The 17,310-nt window shown below is 42.3% G+C and overlaps 1 protein-coding gene across 2 annotated transcripts in view; it reads left to right on the top strand.

Annotated features, from left to right (window-relative positions):
• The first annotated feature begins 647 nt into the window (after nt 1-647).
• kif13ba (kinesin family member 13Ba) overlaps nt 648-17,310 on the top strand; it is a 47,941-nt gene continuing 31,278 nt past the window's right edge. For both annotated transcript variants that reach the window (XM_083940794.1, XM_083940795.1), the window contains exons 1-3: nt 648-731; nt 953-1,296; nt 8,701-8,794. In XM_083940794.1, coding sequence (XP_083796920.1) covers nt 1,227-1,296; nt 8,701-8,794 — 164 coding nt within the window. In that variant the 5' untranslated portion in view covers nt 648-731; nt 953-1,226. The remainder of the gene's footprint in view (nt 732-952; nt 1,297-8,700; nt 8,795-17,310) is intronic.

Here is a 17,310-nt window from a genome sequence, read left to right as displayed (position 1 = left end):
GGTCCTCGGCTGGGCTGCTGTAACGACGTCCCCCGGTGGACAGCACAGTGAGGCATGGTAAAGTTTGATCCACAGAATTAAGAATAGAGTGATGGAAACATGTCCAACGGATAATTACGATACTATTAAACGAATACGTCAATTTAAACACGTGCTTCTATTGAAAATAAATCTGTATCGTTAATTAGCTAGTTTATATTAAGTTGAGGTGTATGCGTGGGATAAATATGCAAACTAACACCGGCTGTTAAATGCGATTATTTTAGGCTTTCTGGCCTAAACTATATCCCCAGAGTACCGTTATTTATTAACTGTGAAAAGTGTGCGGCCAGAAATAAAGGTTTACCGTTACTCGCCATCTCTGGATTTTTTGGCTAACGTTAGGAAAAATAAAGGCATCTGGACTGGCTAAAGGTATATATGTGTTATCTACATAACACAATACATCGTGATCTTATAACCTTTGTTTTGTGAAAACAGCTGTCGCGTGTACCTTCTAGTTAGACATGTTTTTTTTTTTGACATACGGGAGTTAGACCGACGTGCTTTTAATTTGAAGGGCTAACACCTCGACGGAAAGGCGGATGCTGCTGGCTGCTTTTAGCTCGACACAGGGAGGACATAGTGGATTCCGCTTGGAAGAAATAGATCATCGCTAAGCGGTTCTCCGGGGATCTCTCTCAGTTATAGGTGTAGGTCAGTGGTGTCGGCTCTGGAATGAATCCACTAAGGTATGTAGCTCGAAGGCCGGGTTGTGTCCGGGGATGTTATGTGTTTGATTGGTAGAAAATGGCCCAAACTTTCTTCTTTCCTGCCGCTGCTGCCCTTCAGTTTGCCTTGCAAATTAGCTGGCTAGCCCGTTTTTTTTGCCTTGCAGATAGCATGTGTTTGCTCAGTCACATCCACTAGCTGTAAAGTCTTACCCCATTTACATTTCTCCCTTCCCTTCCAGCCTCCACGCCTCTTTGGATTTACATTAGCCTGGAATATGAGCAGGAGAAGAAGATAAGCAGCAGCAGCAGCGGCGGCGGCGGCTGGCTTCCTGCAGGATTTCTGCCCAGGCTTTTTGTTTTTCCGTGGACATGCCTGATCTATGGAGCAAAGCTGAGCACAGCTAGCGGGCTGACAGTCCGACTAGCGCGACATTTCCAGGCTTTTGGATGATTGTTTATCTGAAGAGCTGATTTATTTTGGCACTACCTCCCGTGCCCGGGTAAGGAGTCAGCATGGGGGAGCCCAGCCTGGACGAGGCCAATGTCAAGGTGGCTGTTCGTGTACGGCCCATGAACAGGAGAGGTGAGAGGGCTTCAGTCTGCTCACATTTGAATTGTTTTCAATACACTGACTCTCAAATGGATGCTGTAGGTGGAGGATGCATCCGTCTGCATTGTCTGAATAACATGCCTGGTTAACACGATGGATACACTGACACCAACATCAGATTAGCACAATTGGAAATGGACAATCCCAGATTTGTATGATGCACAGACTACCACAGGTTAAGTGTAAACAACCTGTATTTCACTTTAACACTGACTGGCTTGACTTAAGTACTCCCTGTTTAATTTCCTGAGAATGGGATGTCAGTCAGAAATCACAACCCATTAGTGAAATGAGCTTTGTTGTGGTCTGGATGGCACATGTTTGTACAGTGCTGCCATAGGGTTTCCCTCATGATTCAAATGGGAGCTGCTGAGATCTTCTATCAAAAAGTGACAGTCTAGCAGCTTTGGCTCCATCACTGGCTGATACAGATGCCAATAGCGTCTTGACTTCATCCATCACTTGCTGCAACAGCGGGGAAAGTAGGTAGTTTAACAGGATAGATGTGACTTGGTGTGATTTAAAGACGGCAACAGCAATGTGTCCAAAAAATAATTTTAATTAGAATTTGCTAGACATTAAGTTTTTCAGAATAATCATCTATTTTCTGAACAGAGGATTTTCTCCTTTTTCTCTCTCACTGTATCACTAACATAAGGCCAACATGCATATATATTCAGCCCCCCAACCTTCCCTGGGCTGTATCATGTGTACATATTGTTCATCCTCATCCCTAATTTTAGAAAAGCCTGCCTCGGTAACAAAGCACAAATCTGCGTGCAAATGCTCTGGTCAATTATATTGCAAAGTTTCAGTGCAGCATGTAGGAAAGGATGGATGACCTTTCCTGGTTGATTGCCAAGTCGTGTTTTTGCCGTGGGAGACCATGTGTCCCATGAAAGGAGGAGGAGGAGAGCTGCTGAGGCAAAGTGGTTGACCGACAACTGGCAGAATGAATCACATGTATCTCTCTCTCTCTCTCTCTCTCTCTCTCTCTCTCTCTCTCTCTCTCTCTCTCTCTCTCTCTCTCTCTCTCTCTCTCTCTCTCTCTCTCTCTCTCTCTCTCTCTCTCTCTCTCTCTCTCTCTCTCTCTCTCTCTCTCTCTCCCCCTCTCTCTCCCTGTGAGCTGGAGAAGTCGGTCACAAGACCAAGGCTGTGGATCGCCACACTGTTCCCATAGGAAGGGACTTACCATGAAGAACCCGAGCAGTCAGGAGGATTTTTTTCAGTGATGACTCTCAAGATTGACAAGATTAGACATTTGTTTTGGATACACAAAACATGTATACATGAGTCAGCTGGTGTAGGGTGATTTAACAATCAAGGTTATGGGTATATAGATGGTGAGGCAGAGAGGCTAGCGTTATGCTGGTGGAATTCAGCTTCATATCAAGTAGGCTACATTTCGATTCATTGGTCACTCTGGCAACATCTTATTCAATTTCCCAGTGTGCCCCAATTGTGTTATATCATTGGGGTACAACACATGCACGGTAAAAATCTGGTCTGCAGTTGCTGGTGGTTTGTCATCACCATCCATTAGAGTTATCAACAGTTCTTCTCTGCCTACATTCAGTAAGCCTTGGTATGACCATGTCCGCTGTCCCTCCTTTTTTGTGTTCTCCATAAATCCACTGTTAATTTAACTCTGAGTACTGAGTATAGAACACAAGATATTAACTGTGTTTTTGCACGATTCAAGCACTTTAAAAAGTAGATGAATTCAATGAAGCAAAGTCTGCCAGAGTCATTTTGTGTATGCTATTTTTGGCTTGCTGCAGCCAAGTTTTTAAGTGAAGTAACCTACCAGTAGCTGTATGTCCAACTTCATTGGTTTCAAACAAGCAACAGTCATCCTGTGACACAGTGTAAACAAATGCCTACATGTGTCTTCCATTGCTCAGCAAGGAAAAGCAATTTTGATTTTGGTAAAGGGGAACAAGCAGGCAGATTGATGCTTACGAAAGGCAGTGGGAAAGGGTTCGGAACCAGCAGTGCCACGTTTCCCATAGTGCCGTTCTGACCCCTGTCTGAGTGGAACTTCTGTCCATGTCTACAAGTGTTATTGTAAGATTTTTAGGATTTCAAATAGTCCCAATCAGCTCTGAGTGGACACAGAATTCTTCCATCACAAGTTAGTTCAGAAGAACTGAGTCGCCCTTAGGAAAAAAAATGTTTCCAGCATTCATCATTTGATATTCAGGCCTCTACACAGCACACCTTTGAGCTGCTCAGTTAAGGTCTTCCCCTGTCTTCTGCTGCCAGACAGTTGCTTTAGGACACAGTAGCAATAGCTAAGGGAGGGCAAGGAGTACACATTCAGTTTCCTCACTTACATTTCCCCAGCTGCTGCAGTGATTCAGACTTGTGACACTGAAATAATAAGCAGTCTTCTTTAACCTCGAGGGCACTGTCCCTGTGTATCCCAGGTTGAGGAGAAGAGGTGATGTAGCAGCCTAGCTGGACAAAGGCAGGAAGGGAGTGAGTGAATGAATATTTGCTAATGTTGCGTAATGCTCCATGTTCCCATGGCTGTGGCCTTCGAAGAACAGAGCAACCCCAGGCGTAGCAACGGCAACACCGCGGCCAATCAGCTTCCTGGCTGATGTCAGGGCTGTTGTGCCAAACCTCAGCACCGGTAGCCCAGGGAAGATCCAGAGAAGTAGAAAGCGGGAGCTGGTTATGAAGGAAAGAGGCTAGTACTCGTTGCCTTGACACATCCTTGTGATTGATGCTATGCAGAATTCCTGACAACGGCTCATTTTAGCTCTTTTCATTTTCACTTTCGTGCTAAACACTTTCTATGCTCTGACAAGAATGTGTGAATGAGGCATTAAGTTGTTCAATTTTACGCATTCATTCACTGGTTACAAACAATAAACCCAATAGTGGTCTGATGGCCAGCAGTCTGGCGGCCCACGGCAACGCTGGGTTCTGGTCCCTCAGCCGCACTTCCCCGCTGCCAGGAGACTACTTCGCTGGGAGGGGAGCGGATAGTTAGCAACTATGGAAACGGACCTTCAGTTGGAACCAGCTTCTCTGTGGCTCTGGAGATTGATTACTTCAGAAATTAGGCGTAAACTCATGTTATCGAGTTATGGTAGGCCGGTGTTTAAGCTTACACTCACTGGCCACTTTATTAAGCACACCTGGTGCTTAATAGAGTGTCAGTGTGGTCTTCTGCTGTGGTTCCCTATCTGCTAGAAAGTAGGTGGTGTTGTGTGTTCACAGATGCTCTCCTGCATTCCTCTGTTGGAACCAGTGTATATTTGAGTTCCTGTTGCCTTTATATCAGCTCCAACCAGTCTGGCCATTCTCCTCTGACCTCTGGCATCAACAAGGCATTTGCACCCACAGAACAGCCGCTCACTGGATCTTTTCTCTTTTTCGGACCATTCTCTGTAAACCCTAGAGATGGTTGTGCGTGAAAATCTCAGTCGATCAGCAGTTTCTTAAATACTCAGGGCAGCCCGTCTGGCACCAACAACCACGCCACGTTCAAAGTCACCTTCAAAATCACCTTTCTTCCCCATTCTGATGCTCGGTTTGAACTGCAGCAGATCGTCTTGACCATGTCTACATGCCTAAATGCATTGAGTTGCTGCCATGTGATTTGCTGATGTAGAAATTTGCGTTAACAAGAAGTTAGATAGGTGCACCTAATAAAGTGGCCAGTGAGTGTATATGACCCCATGATCTGTGAAGTTTAATGTAATGCTTAAATTGCTTATTGTCTTCCTCAGTTACCGCGGCATTGTGCACAACAAGTGGGTGTGTTTTAGACTGGTGGTGGTGTTTTGCAGCAGCTATACTTACTTTGCTGCTAACAAAGTATGATAATGGGCGGGCTTGTAGGAGGTGTGGTTTGTAGTGTCTGTAAGCTGCATCTAGACCCTTTTCCAGCAGTAGGGGCACATGGGCAATGTAGACAGCAGCAGCAGAAGAAGAGTGAAAGTTCAACCCCTCTGTCTGTGTCAGTCCCCCTGTTTAACTTTTATTTTGTTCTTTCGCTCTCACTGTCTTTTTGTCACTCAGTCTCTGTTGGCTCACCCTGCTTTTCTGCTTTGTAGAGTCTTTGACAGCAGGAGAATTGGAGGGTGATTCAGGTCCTCTGACCTTTGACTCCAAGTTTCCATGGCTCTACCCCTGTGTTCCTGCCAGAAACAGCCGGGCTGAGTCTCTCTAAACAGACAGTTTAGCCTCAAATCCTTAATGTTTCTGGTTTGCACAGGCACGGCTAGCTTCTGCTCAGACGTAGAGTTCTTCAGGTTGGGATTCCCCTTTGTATCTCAGGGAGGGAAATGATAGTAGTCTACTTGAGCAGCCACTTTTAGGAAAAACTAACAGACTTGTGAAGTGACTTGTGTATCCTTTATTCTACCTGCCATTATAGGCCAATAGTATGGTAATTTGCATGTTTTTGTTAAGAAAAACAATACAATGCTAATAATTAGGTATGTAAAACACACACAGTCTTTTGATCACTTACACAGCAGTCTTGGCAGGAAAAAGAGTGAGCGGGTATGGCTAGCAGGTATTGTTTGGCAATGTGGCTAGGCTTCTTGCAACAGCATTCAAACACCGAAGCAATAAGTTGTCTTCCGGTGAAGTCACGACACATTGAGTAAAGGTATTTTTGCTCCTCATCTCCCATAGGTGTAATCAACACTGGATAGTGCAATTATTGTTGAGAATCTTGTTCCATTTCTTTATCAACAAAAAATGGTACATCCTCCACTGTTGACTTATTCATTATACTGTATGTAATCTTCCCTGCTTCAGAATTCATTCCGTGGACAGAAAGAGCAACTTGAGGCATGGATATCATAAAATGACACTTTGTAATACTGCTTTAAACAGTTCTGGTAGAAGAAAGGAATTGAAACCACAGAATACTTTTCCTGCCCTAACACATTTAATGTTTAAAATCCTTGCAAGCTATTGCACGCTTGCTGCATAATGGGTAAATGATTATTGACAGTCATCTCGGGCACGGTTGTGTCTTAAAAATCTAGCAGTCCGCGTGTAAATACTGAGCCAAATGGTGATGGTTGTGATAAGATACCCAGTAAAGTCTTGAACTAGGTCTTACAGTTGAAGGATATTATATATTATCAGTAAGTCTCCTCTCTGCTGTAGTCTTCTTGAGCAAACACAGATTTGTTCTAGCCTTGACCTCTAAACTCCCTGTCAAAGGGGCAAAACTGAAGAGGATATCTCCACCAGCAGCAAGATAGGGGGGCAGCATAGGAGTCCTACCCTTCTCAGGTTAAATGGCATGAATTTGTCATTGAGATTTTGCCTGGTTTGACAAACAAGCACGCTGATTGCAGAGAAAATCATGTGGGTGACGTGACCTCATCCTGTATTATTGATTAGCCTAGATTCCAATATAAAGATATTTTCTTTAAAACTCAACAGTATTACTGACATGATCCTAATTACTGGTTGTTAGTTCGATATTTTGTGACCCCTACAATATATATATATATATATATTTGTTGGCAATAAAGTGTAATAGTGTAGTAAATTTGAGCAATTGGCTATTAAAAAAACCCATTCATCAGCAGTAAAAGACTAGTATCCTGCTACTGGCAAGTTAGTCAACTCTTCAAGTAACCATTTCTCAAATGCCCTTTTTTTTTAATGCACCATCTGTTCTGCCAAAAACTGGATGCCCAGGACAGGCTGGCAACACCCAGCCCGTGTGTAGACAACCATAGATCTCATTGGCAAGACAGATGAATGGAGAGACTTCCCAGCCTTGTGAGTTTCCAGTGCGGTTCACATGTTATTTTCCAACGCTTCTGCTGGTTACTTTTCACAGCAAGGTTTCTATTGAACGGTTATAAGACTGACTCAGCTATGAAAACATAAAATGTAGTGCTTTATATTGGGAACATGTGCGATATCTATTTAAAAGTTACCAAAAATAGATCAGATATTTACTAATGCATTCCTTGGATTTGTAAGAAAAGTACTTTAATTCCGATGTGAATTGTAACCACAACCATGATTGTAGCCTCAATGTGCAACGTCATATGCTGACTTGTACATCCGATCGACATGAACACCTTAGTGGACAAAGCATTCGGACCACTCCGTATGCTGAGTTGGAAATGGCCAATGTTGCGTCATAACACAAACAGGCCAGGGGCAGCATGGGAGGTCCTTGGTCGTGTGCATATGTGTGTGAGAGGGAGGGAGATGAACTGTTTCCCTGGACAAGTCCTGCTTTATTGATTAGCTTAATGCTTACTCCAAGGTTAAAGGTCATTATTGGAGTTGATGTCTTCCAGCCTATTCACACAATAGTTTAAGCTTAATGTTCCACAGGAAATCATTGTGTGCTATTATACTATTTAACTCATGCGCTATCACAAATGCTGTACAGTCTAAGAAGTGACCAGTGCTGTAAACCTTTGTGTCAGTAAAGGAACCCAGGGACATTAAACATTTTAAGGCCTTTTTGTAAGCAGAAAGTTGGCTGATAAAAGGGTCAAAGGTTACAAGGTGGCTTGTAATCTTTTGCAGTTGTTCCCACAATGGGAAGGATGTAAGGAAAATATGTGTGTACTTCTGGATGATGGGGATTCTATGATGCCTTTGTTAAAGCCCAGTTCAGACCAAAGTTTCGCAACGAGACTAGTTGAAACTTGCAACTACTTGCAACGTGCAGGTCTGCGGCGTTCTGAAACCTGCCCGTTCAGACCAGTGAGACCATAGCAACGCCTCTCTGTACTTCCGTTCTGACCTCCGACTTTCCAGGCTGTTTTTCGTAGCTGGATATAATTTGTAGCATTATAAACTATAAATGAGGAAAGGGATAGTGAGATACTTGCTACAGCTGCATTTCTATAGAGATGAAACAGAGAAAATATCATTTTTTTTCCGATTCACTGCTTTGTTCTCAACTACGGTGCTCCTTCTCCTTATTCATCGTATTGCTCGCTGGGCCCTCTCTCTATCACACACGTCTTTGAGCCTCCATCCAAACCGGCCTTTTCACCCAGCTGACAGTTTGTAAGTGACTTGACCAGCAGACTTTGCTAAGACTTAATTGGCTGTTACAACAGGTGTCGTATCTTCCGATCTAAAACCAGCTGCTGGCGATTTGGCAAGCTGAATCACAGGCGACAACATCAGCCGGTTTGAGTCCAGACGAGACGGGTCAGTTCACATCTCTGCAACGTTCTAAAACAGTTTTGTCGCGTTGCGAATCTTTGGTCTGAACTGGGAACTAGAGCCGGAGATGACACCGTGACATACAACTTGACATTGTGTTATGATGTTGAAACACTTAAGGATAACAGTAGAAACATGTTATTGGGAAGTCACATGCTTTGGTTGTAACACTTTGTATTGTCTCATCCACAGAAAAGGAATTAAACACTAAATGTATTGTGGACATGGAGAAGAACCAAACGATCCTCCATCCTGGCGGAGCTAACCTGGGCAAAGGAGACTCCAGGTACGTGTGTATCTGTATCCACAATAATGATTTATTCTCTTCATAATATCTAGTTCAACAAGTCCGTGCCTATAAATGTTCACCCTCCTTGAAGGCTTTTTTTTATTCAGTGTGAGGTGTACAAAGTATTACATTACAGTATCTTATTGAGCAGTAAGTTAGTGGGGATTTCATGTTTTAGTATTGGTTACGTTTTTGACACCAAGAAAATAATTTCTTTTTGGGGTGCAGAGTTAGAGACATGAGGTAAAGATACTGTGCGGCGTAAACGAGACAGGTGCATGCAGGTTTTCTGAAAACGATGGCAAAGAAAGTGCTTTTCTCTGAGAAATAACTCAATCAAATCTAAAAGGAAAGACACGATACACATGTTGTTAGATTCAATGTAACTTAAACGCACTGAGGAATCTCCATCTTCTCCATTATCTTACCATCGCGAATCAAATTCTTGCCTGAGAAACATCCTGTTTTTAAGTGTCAAAGTAATCCAAGGGTATTTTTCTCTACATCCATGGGTACGTGGCAATCAGGAACTGCTAATAGCTATTTAGCATACTTTCAGTGGTGCCAGTTTGGTTAAGTGCTCTCAGCCATGGAATTCTGTAGCTTCCTTTTTATTGTTCTCAGACAGACTCAAGTTTGTAGGTATACAGCTGTGGTATATGTATTTCACCTTAACTGTGCTCTGAGCGATATTCATTGCCTTGGAGTTACTTTTGTGTCCTTTCCCCTGATTGCTACTTTTCAAAAGCTGCTCAGATTTGTTTGGAATGTTTCTTTGTCGTCATGATGTCGTTTTTGGCAGGAAGCTGACTAACCAGCTGTTGGGCCTTCTAGAGACAGGTGTATTTCAACACTTGTTTCCCTGTTTTGGCTTTTACTCTCTTTCCATTCTGTTAACCAGCTGCTGTTTGTGGGTATCGCTGAAGTCTTAAGTGTCTCTGAGGCATTAGGATGTATTAGAACAGAACAGAAATGTGTGACTGCATGTACTGTACTGTGTGTGTCATCCGGGAGCTGAGGGAATGTTGCCGTAGCTGTCAGACACAGCACATTGTTGCAAATATAACACTGGAGGACTAACTGTGAAGTTAATCACCGCATCTGTAATCAAAAGCTGTAATATCTACAGCTGTTTAACTCATGTGATGGTTGAAAATAAGCCTCTAGGCCATGCTTGACTACTGACCCGCCATCTTGGAGGAAGCCAGCTGTGTCAGAAGAAAGATCTCCTTGTGACTATTGGAGCTGACTGCAGACTGCCAGATCAGAAGCAGTGAATAAGGCTGGCCGCAGGCTGAGGTACCGGATCAGACAGCAGCAGCAGCAGCAGCAGCAGCAGCAGCATCATGATGTGTGTCAGAGGTCTGCCCAGATGAAAGACAGCAGCATCGAGACTGAGACGCAGACAATTATACATAAAAAGACAGACTCCGCTCCTCTCTTCCCTCACTCCGTCGGGTCGTAACTCCCATCGCCCGGCTTCCTCCCTTTTTCTCAGCTCTTCCGTTTCCGTGCCAACACAGGGGGAGGTTAACTCCGGGTCGCTGTCGGCGACCGTGAAGCCCCTTCCTCGAGTGAGGAGACGATGGTAGGGGGGTGGGGGGGACCTTCATTTACTCGAGCATCTGCCGACCATAAACTTCCCCTGTGACTTTTATGGAGGACTGAACAAGAGCAGAGCTGTAGTTTGTCTCTCTGTCTCTCTGTGACAAAAGAGCGAGGAAGCAGCAGGAGGATGGACTGACTTATTGCTGCGCTCGACGTGCAGATGCTATTTTCATTTTATTTGTTTGTTTCCCATTTCCATACTGTTTACATTGGATGGTTCTTTTTTTACTCAGCATTTTACTTGGTGGTTAATAATTGAGAAAGACTGGAGTGGGTGCATAGAGGAAGTATGCAGTAAAGTTAGGATGTTGCAGGTGCATTGGGTTGCTTAGCTAACTGTATTACCAGGATACCCTTTGTTTTAAACTGGAAGAGATATCTGCAGAAGATAACGGAGTTCAGTTCAGTTTCCTGATTGTAGATTAGCCATAGGAGTATAGAGATTGGATTCAAAGACTTACTACAGACGTTGCAATAGAATATTCCTATCATTAAACTGATTAGCACAATGGGTTTCAAGGATTCTCATGTTATTAAACAAAATAATTGGATCTGAAAGACATGTTTTCTCATTTAAAGGAGCTGTACTGTAGTCAACATTCAGAGCATTTATATAGCGGCAAAGAAATTCAATGTTTTCTATGTAAAGATAAAGTGGAGTAATGGCATCCTGAGCAGAGAACTAAGTCACTCTACCTCTTTGTGCTTCAAGTTTCTCTGTTGTTTGTTTTGATAGCTGGTCTTGCAGCTAGTACATGTTAATGGACGGGTGTGTGAGAGCTGTGTGGAGGCAATCAGAGAACACCTTTTTTCAGTATTTGAGTACCGTCCTTTTTTAAGCGTGTACCAAGACAACTATGTATTCTTTAAAACAACAGTCCCTAACATAAAACTAGTTATCCAGTATAAAACTTAAGAAGATCAACAAGGATAGGAAGAAAGGCTGATTTTGAATTTCAGTCCCAGACATGTAGTCAGTCCATAATAATACATAAATTATGTATTCTATTGTAATATGTTGCCATCAGCCGTTTGCTAGTATTCTCTATCTTATTTTGTAGTATTTGATGGAATTCACTCTTCAAATGACCTTCATTTCCTAGATTACCAACAACAGAGAGCTGCATCCTGCCCCACTTCCAGGATAGCCCTCTGATCCACTAGCCTCCATTCCATAGTCCGTTTCAACTTTCATTTGCTTTCATTAAACGTATGAATCTTTAAATTGATATTCACTACTGTCCATGCTAGTGAAGTCTGAGCACCTTGAATTTTTTTACAAAGATACAAAAGCAATTATTTTATTAGCAATAAACCATTACAGCTTTGAACTACAGCTAAGGTTTTGACAATACAAAAACAGTGACCCAATTTCCCGAAAATTGGACAGGGCTGGCTTTTCTCGGCAACAAGCCGATTTGCCAATGCAGAGCGGAGAGGGCGGGCTGGGGTTTAAGGAATCATGTCCTGGATGTAAGCTGGGCCTGATTCGATGGTAGCACGATAAGCAAGTGCTAGTGTCTTGAAACAGATGCAAGCAGCTACAGGCCGGCAGACATTACTGGCATAAATGTCCTTTGCAGCAACGTAATGCCATCCGGCAAGGTGCTGCAGCAGCCAATCAAATACCTGGTGGATTACTTTGTAATGCTACTACTATTTCTACTGTTTATGTTCTCATAGTTGTGATAAAATAATTGCAGCAGAGATAAGTTTTAAAAAAGAGTAGTAAATACTGTCTGAGTATGACAAACCATCCCATAAGCATTCAGATTCATGCATTTATTTCATGCCTCACTCCAAGGGTTACCAAGGGTGGAATGTTTCCAGTGTTTCTGGAAACTTTCCATAGGAAGTTAAGCTGGGGAACTTTTGGAAAAATTCCAAATTGACATCAACATTATTACCATATATTTATATAATATCATCAAAACTTTCTTCAATTTATGTAGTCCACGCTCAAATGTGTGGCTACAACAGTCTTGTGCTCTGGGCTAAAAAAATGTGGTTTCAGTGGGTGGGTTCTAGAAATCGTCTGCATGTGATGGAGGAATGCATGTTGCATGTAGGGGGCGGGGCCGCAATACCCCTGCAGTAAGCAGTGTGCTGTATGCATGTGATAGCATAGATATCCTCAAGCGTACTTGCATGAAATCTGGTTGTTTTGTTTTCTGGTCTGTTTTCAGTCTAGACGCCTGCGGCATATATTGACACACAATGAAATCTTTCTGCTCTGAAAACTGACATGTATATTCTCCATCTTCAGCAGAAGACTCCTAATCCCTCCAGTCCTACATGGAGTTTTCAAAAAAAATGTTTGCACCAGAGTTTTTGCAGGGGTTGTTGGCGAAGCTAAGGATTAGTTCTGTTTAAATATAGATGAAAGATTTCCCCCTTCTCTAGGGCTGTCAAAAACATTTTTTTCACCCTTATAATCGGTAAATCCCACTGGGGTTGATTTAATGTCTTTCCACTAAATGGTTCACAGCAGCTGGGAGGTAGAACTTTCATTTGGCCCGGCTGCATGCCCCACAACTAACACATCGGCACCAACCTGTTTTTTGAGTTGTGGACATAAAATATCCATTTACTTCAACTTCTTTTTCATTTTTCATTCCTCTTTGACCATGGACATTTACTAATTATGTAATCTGATACAGGGGTCAGAAGATAGAATATGTAGAGGGACGATAACCTTTAAAGATGCATGCATGATTATGGTATAACTCAACAGCATAATGATCTGTGTGTATGTTTTAGGGCTCTACCACATGCTGTTAATTTAACCTGAGCTGTAAGACAAGACACATCAGTGAAGTATAATGATTGATTTGTTAGAATTTAGGTTGCTGATATGAGTTTTATTAAACACCCACCTAATATAATCTATTAAAACATAAGTTCAGTCCGTGGTTTACCTGATCAAAACATCCACAAACTATTTTTGAATTCTTTCCCCATGAATAATATGAAACGGCCTCCCTTGAAGGTCATTTCCCTTTTCTTTTCTTTCACTCCTCAGTTGCTTGTGTGCCCGATTCAGTTTTTCCACCAGCACTGTACACTGGGCAGCGAAGCTTCCTCACACTGCCACTCTGTGACTCACTGCGGTTGGGACATTCATCTTGCTTTATGGAGTTTTAGTATTTGCTTTCTTAAAGCACTGCTTATAGGGAAACACTAATTCTACGGTGTTTTAGCTCTCTCTATGCTCTCTGACAGCCAAGGGTTACATCGTTTTTAGCTGTTTGGTACTGAGAATCCTGCTTTACATGGTACATACACTTTATTTTGTGTCCTGCACTCCCTGAATCATTTTGGGATGTCCTGACCTCGACAGTTTGAACTGCAGTGCCAGGGCACTTTGTACCAGTCTGCCTGATAAGCACACAGCTAACCTCCCTGTAGCCGTGTAGTCAGACAGTTTGCATGATGACCGGAGGCTGTTTGCATTGGTTTGGTGAAGCTGGATGTTGACACACTCTGACAACGATCTGTCTCCTATCAGACATCAGTGAGGCAAATCCGGCTTGGTTTCCAAGGCGATAGACAAAAGAGACTATGCGGCCCTGAATCTTGGAATCATGTTGGACATTTTGTGTGTCTGTCTGTATTATCTCCTCTGACACTGGCATACAGTACCCCCCCTCTCTGCTATGCTAGTGTTCATTTAAACTAAAAAAAAAATCTTTATTTTCTAAGTGGCACAAATCTCTTGTCAGTAATCAGCATTCACTCAATTCTTCACATCTGTTTTTGGATGTGAAGGATCTTCAGTATATTTGTTGAAAGGTATTGTTTTTGATGCAGGGTAAGGCAAAGTGCTTCAACTGTCCGGCCTGAACCAACCATGTGATGGTGGCAGTTTCAGCAGCCCACTAACATAAGGACAGGGTTAGGAAATTAAGGAAAGAGGGTGTAATTCATCCACAGGCCACATCTTTTTTGGTTTTCAGATCACTTGGCCAGGCTCAGGTAGGGTTAAAAACATTGTTTACTGCTGGGGATGTAACAATACACTGAACTTGGAATCCACGATACTGGGTTCACTATTTTCCCACGATCTTTTAACAAAATGTGATTGAGAACAATTAGGGGAAAATCTTGCATTATTTCATATCTACAAAATATATTTTTTCATCATTTTTTAATTAAATTATTATTAATTTTGAGGTAGGTACTTTCTCAAAGTGAAACTGAACATTTATTTTGTTTTAAATAACAAAAGCAATAATTTAATTTAAAAAAAAAAAAAAAAAGACTAGTTTCTAGTTTGAATATCACAGGAATAAATACATTTCCAGGCACCTTTTTAATGTATTTCTGTACTTTGAAGCCTTCTGTCTGAATGGTTCTCTATGAATAAACTTGCCTTGCCTTTGGACCATTAATGCTACTGGGTTAACTTCGACAGCAAAGAGTCTTTTTTGGCAGTAGGGGTGCTGAAAGACCCACGTCACTAAAATAGCTTGTCCACCTTAAAGGTCAGTCCACCTTAGGGCTTTGACTCCAAACTTCTATATTCAAATATAATTTGAATGTTAAAAAAAATAATTTTATTCGAACAAATTATTTGGCAGCCGTTAATATTCAAACCTGTTATGGACATTATGTTTTGTAAATGTGTTTGCGCGTAAACGTTGTTTTCAATTCAGATGCTGAGGCTTTTTCACGCCTGGTGAAGTTGTGAATGGCAAGCTCATTAGCAAGGCTATTATTGGTCCTCTGGGCTCCTGTAGGTGTCGTTGGCGTCAGTCAGGAACGGTCAGGCATGGGGGTCTTTCACTCGGCATTGAAAAACCGATGCTAATTATCAGTCAAGTTGTGGATTTGTTGTAATGTAACATTAAAACAGGAAATTACTTTCCCTTACAAACATTTTTGCAGCATATGCTTCAAACTGTGTGGTGCTCTTCATTCACGTGCTGGTGGTAGCTCAAGCATGTGAGACTGTCAGGCGCCAAACAGCATCGCATTCACAAGTCAGAGAATCAAAGCCGTGGGAGAAATGTTGGTACATTAAAACAGTTGCCGTTCCTCTGGGCTGTAGTTAGAAGAGTTAAAATGTAAACACATCAATATGGTCCCTGACCTTAACCCCAGTAAATCTGTAGAGAATCAGTCAGCAGCACACCTGAAGCGTAAAGACTGGAAAGAGTGAAGAGGAAACAATACATTTGCCATTTTTGAGCTGTGTAGCAGCTCTAGAGATAAGGAGGAGAGCATACACAGTGCACTGGTCCAGCCTTCAAATATGTGAGGAGGCTACCATTGCCACCACTGCCCATGTAGTGTGCTTTTCCAACGATGTATACTGAGACAGCAGCATTAAATCCCAATATGCAGATTTTTCTGCCAGTGAGGCTGAGCCCGACTATGTGAGATGGCATGAATGTATGAAATTAGCATCGAGCTCAGGCTTGGCAACGGACAGTAAATCATTGTGTATTGTATGGCTCGGGCCAGAATAATTTTAATCGCAAGAAAATGTCTTACTTTCACATGTACTGCTTCGGTGCTGATGGCAAAATGCTAAACATTAACCATGCAAACTATTTATATTTTCTAGGTCAACTATGCTTGTGAATTTTTGTAGAAAGCACAAAATCTAGCATGAGAAAGCATGAATATCAAGAGGTTCAGTTAGTGTTAAGTTTCATTAAGCAAGGGCCCAATGTCAAGACACATGCATTGATTTAAATGGTTCATGCATGCTCCATTTGCTTTAAGCTTGACATGGTCAAAATCAATCAGTGGAGGAATTATTAATAAATGCATGATTGTTGTATTAGCCTTTTCAGTCGTAATGTTTACAGTTGTCATTAACAGGTTTAACTGTCAAGCAATATTTCAAATAAATATGTAAGCCTTTCAATTTTGTTGTTGACTGTATAATGTTTTCTTATGAATATACTGCAGTTGGATTTATTTAAATGATTTAAAGAGAAGTGAAATTTCAGGCTGTTATAGTGAATTTTACTGTATCAGACATTCACTGCCTGAATTTGATTGTCTTGAATTCTTGGCATGCATTAGAGGAATCATGAAACATTGCATTAATATCACAAATGCTACAAATCCGTCTTAAGGCAACAGCTACACAAACCACGTATTTATAATAAATGATACAAAAGCAAGTAGAATATAGCTGTCCGATAGAGTAAATCTCCTCAGAATGCGTGAATAAAGCCAGCCCCAGGCTTGGTGGTGTAACATGACCTCCTTTTATTTCAACATGTAGGCTGCTAGTTCCCAGGACTTTCCTATACCATCTTATTCAGTGCTGAACTAAAGTATTAGCCTGTTCCATGTCCTGTTGTCCTGTGCCGTCAATATGTGCCGTGTTACGCCGATGCTGTTTCTGCTTCAGCTTAACATTCCAGTCTCAGGCCCAGCCTCTTCCACCCTAACCCCCCTGGCTACCCTCAGCCTCCTTTCCATCCTCCATTCCTCATTCCTCCCTACACAGCCGTGGATGGTACAGTCCCAGAGAAAAAAAAAGAATGCAAGAACAGTAGAGAAAGAGAAGGGAGGGGGCATCGGGGGTGAGCAACCATGCATTAAGTTATTTTTTAAATGACGGTGATCAGAGCAGAGGAGCAGGCCAAAGGAAAGAGGGACAAATAGAAGTGTTCGAGGACCGAGGGAGGTGGGCTCACTGCTCTCCTGACTGCCTCATTCTCCCATCTCATTGGTCGGGGGCCAGCTTCGTTAATGAGCGTCAGAGCGCAAGACATGGGTGACCCTCGCCCGCAGCTATTGAAGCAGCCATGACAGCTGTCATCACTACGTACGTCAAAACCTGCCACACAGATTTCACCCCCTGAAGTGTCTGTAGATGTGACTGTGGGGAGATGATTGGTATGTCGGATGTTCTAAAAGCCTTCAAGGAGAACATTCACAAG

This window comes from Echiichthys vipera (genome assembly GCF_963691815.1).
Source record: "Echiichthys vipera genome assembly, chromosome: 1".
Classification (NCBI taxonomy): Eukaryota; Metazoa; Chordata; class Actinopteri; order Perciformes; family Trachinidae; genus Echiichthys; species Echiichthys vipera.
Note: the sequence above shows the minus strand (reverse complement) of the source record. Positions and strands in the feature narration are given on the sequence as shown.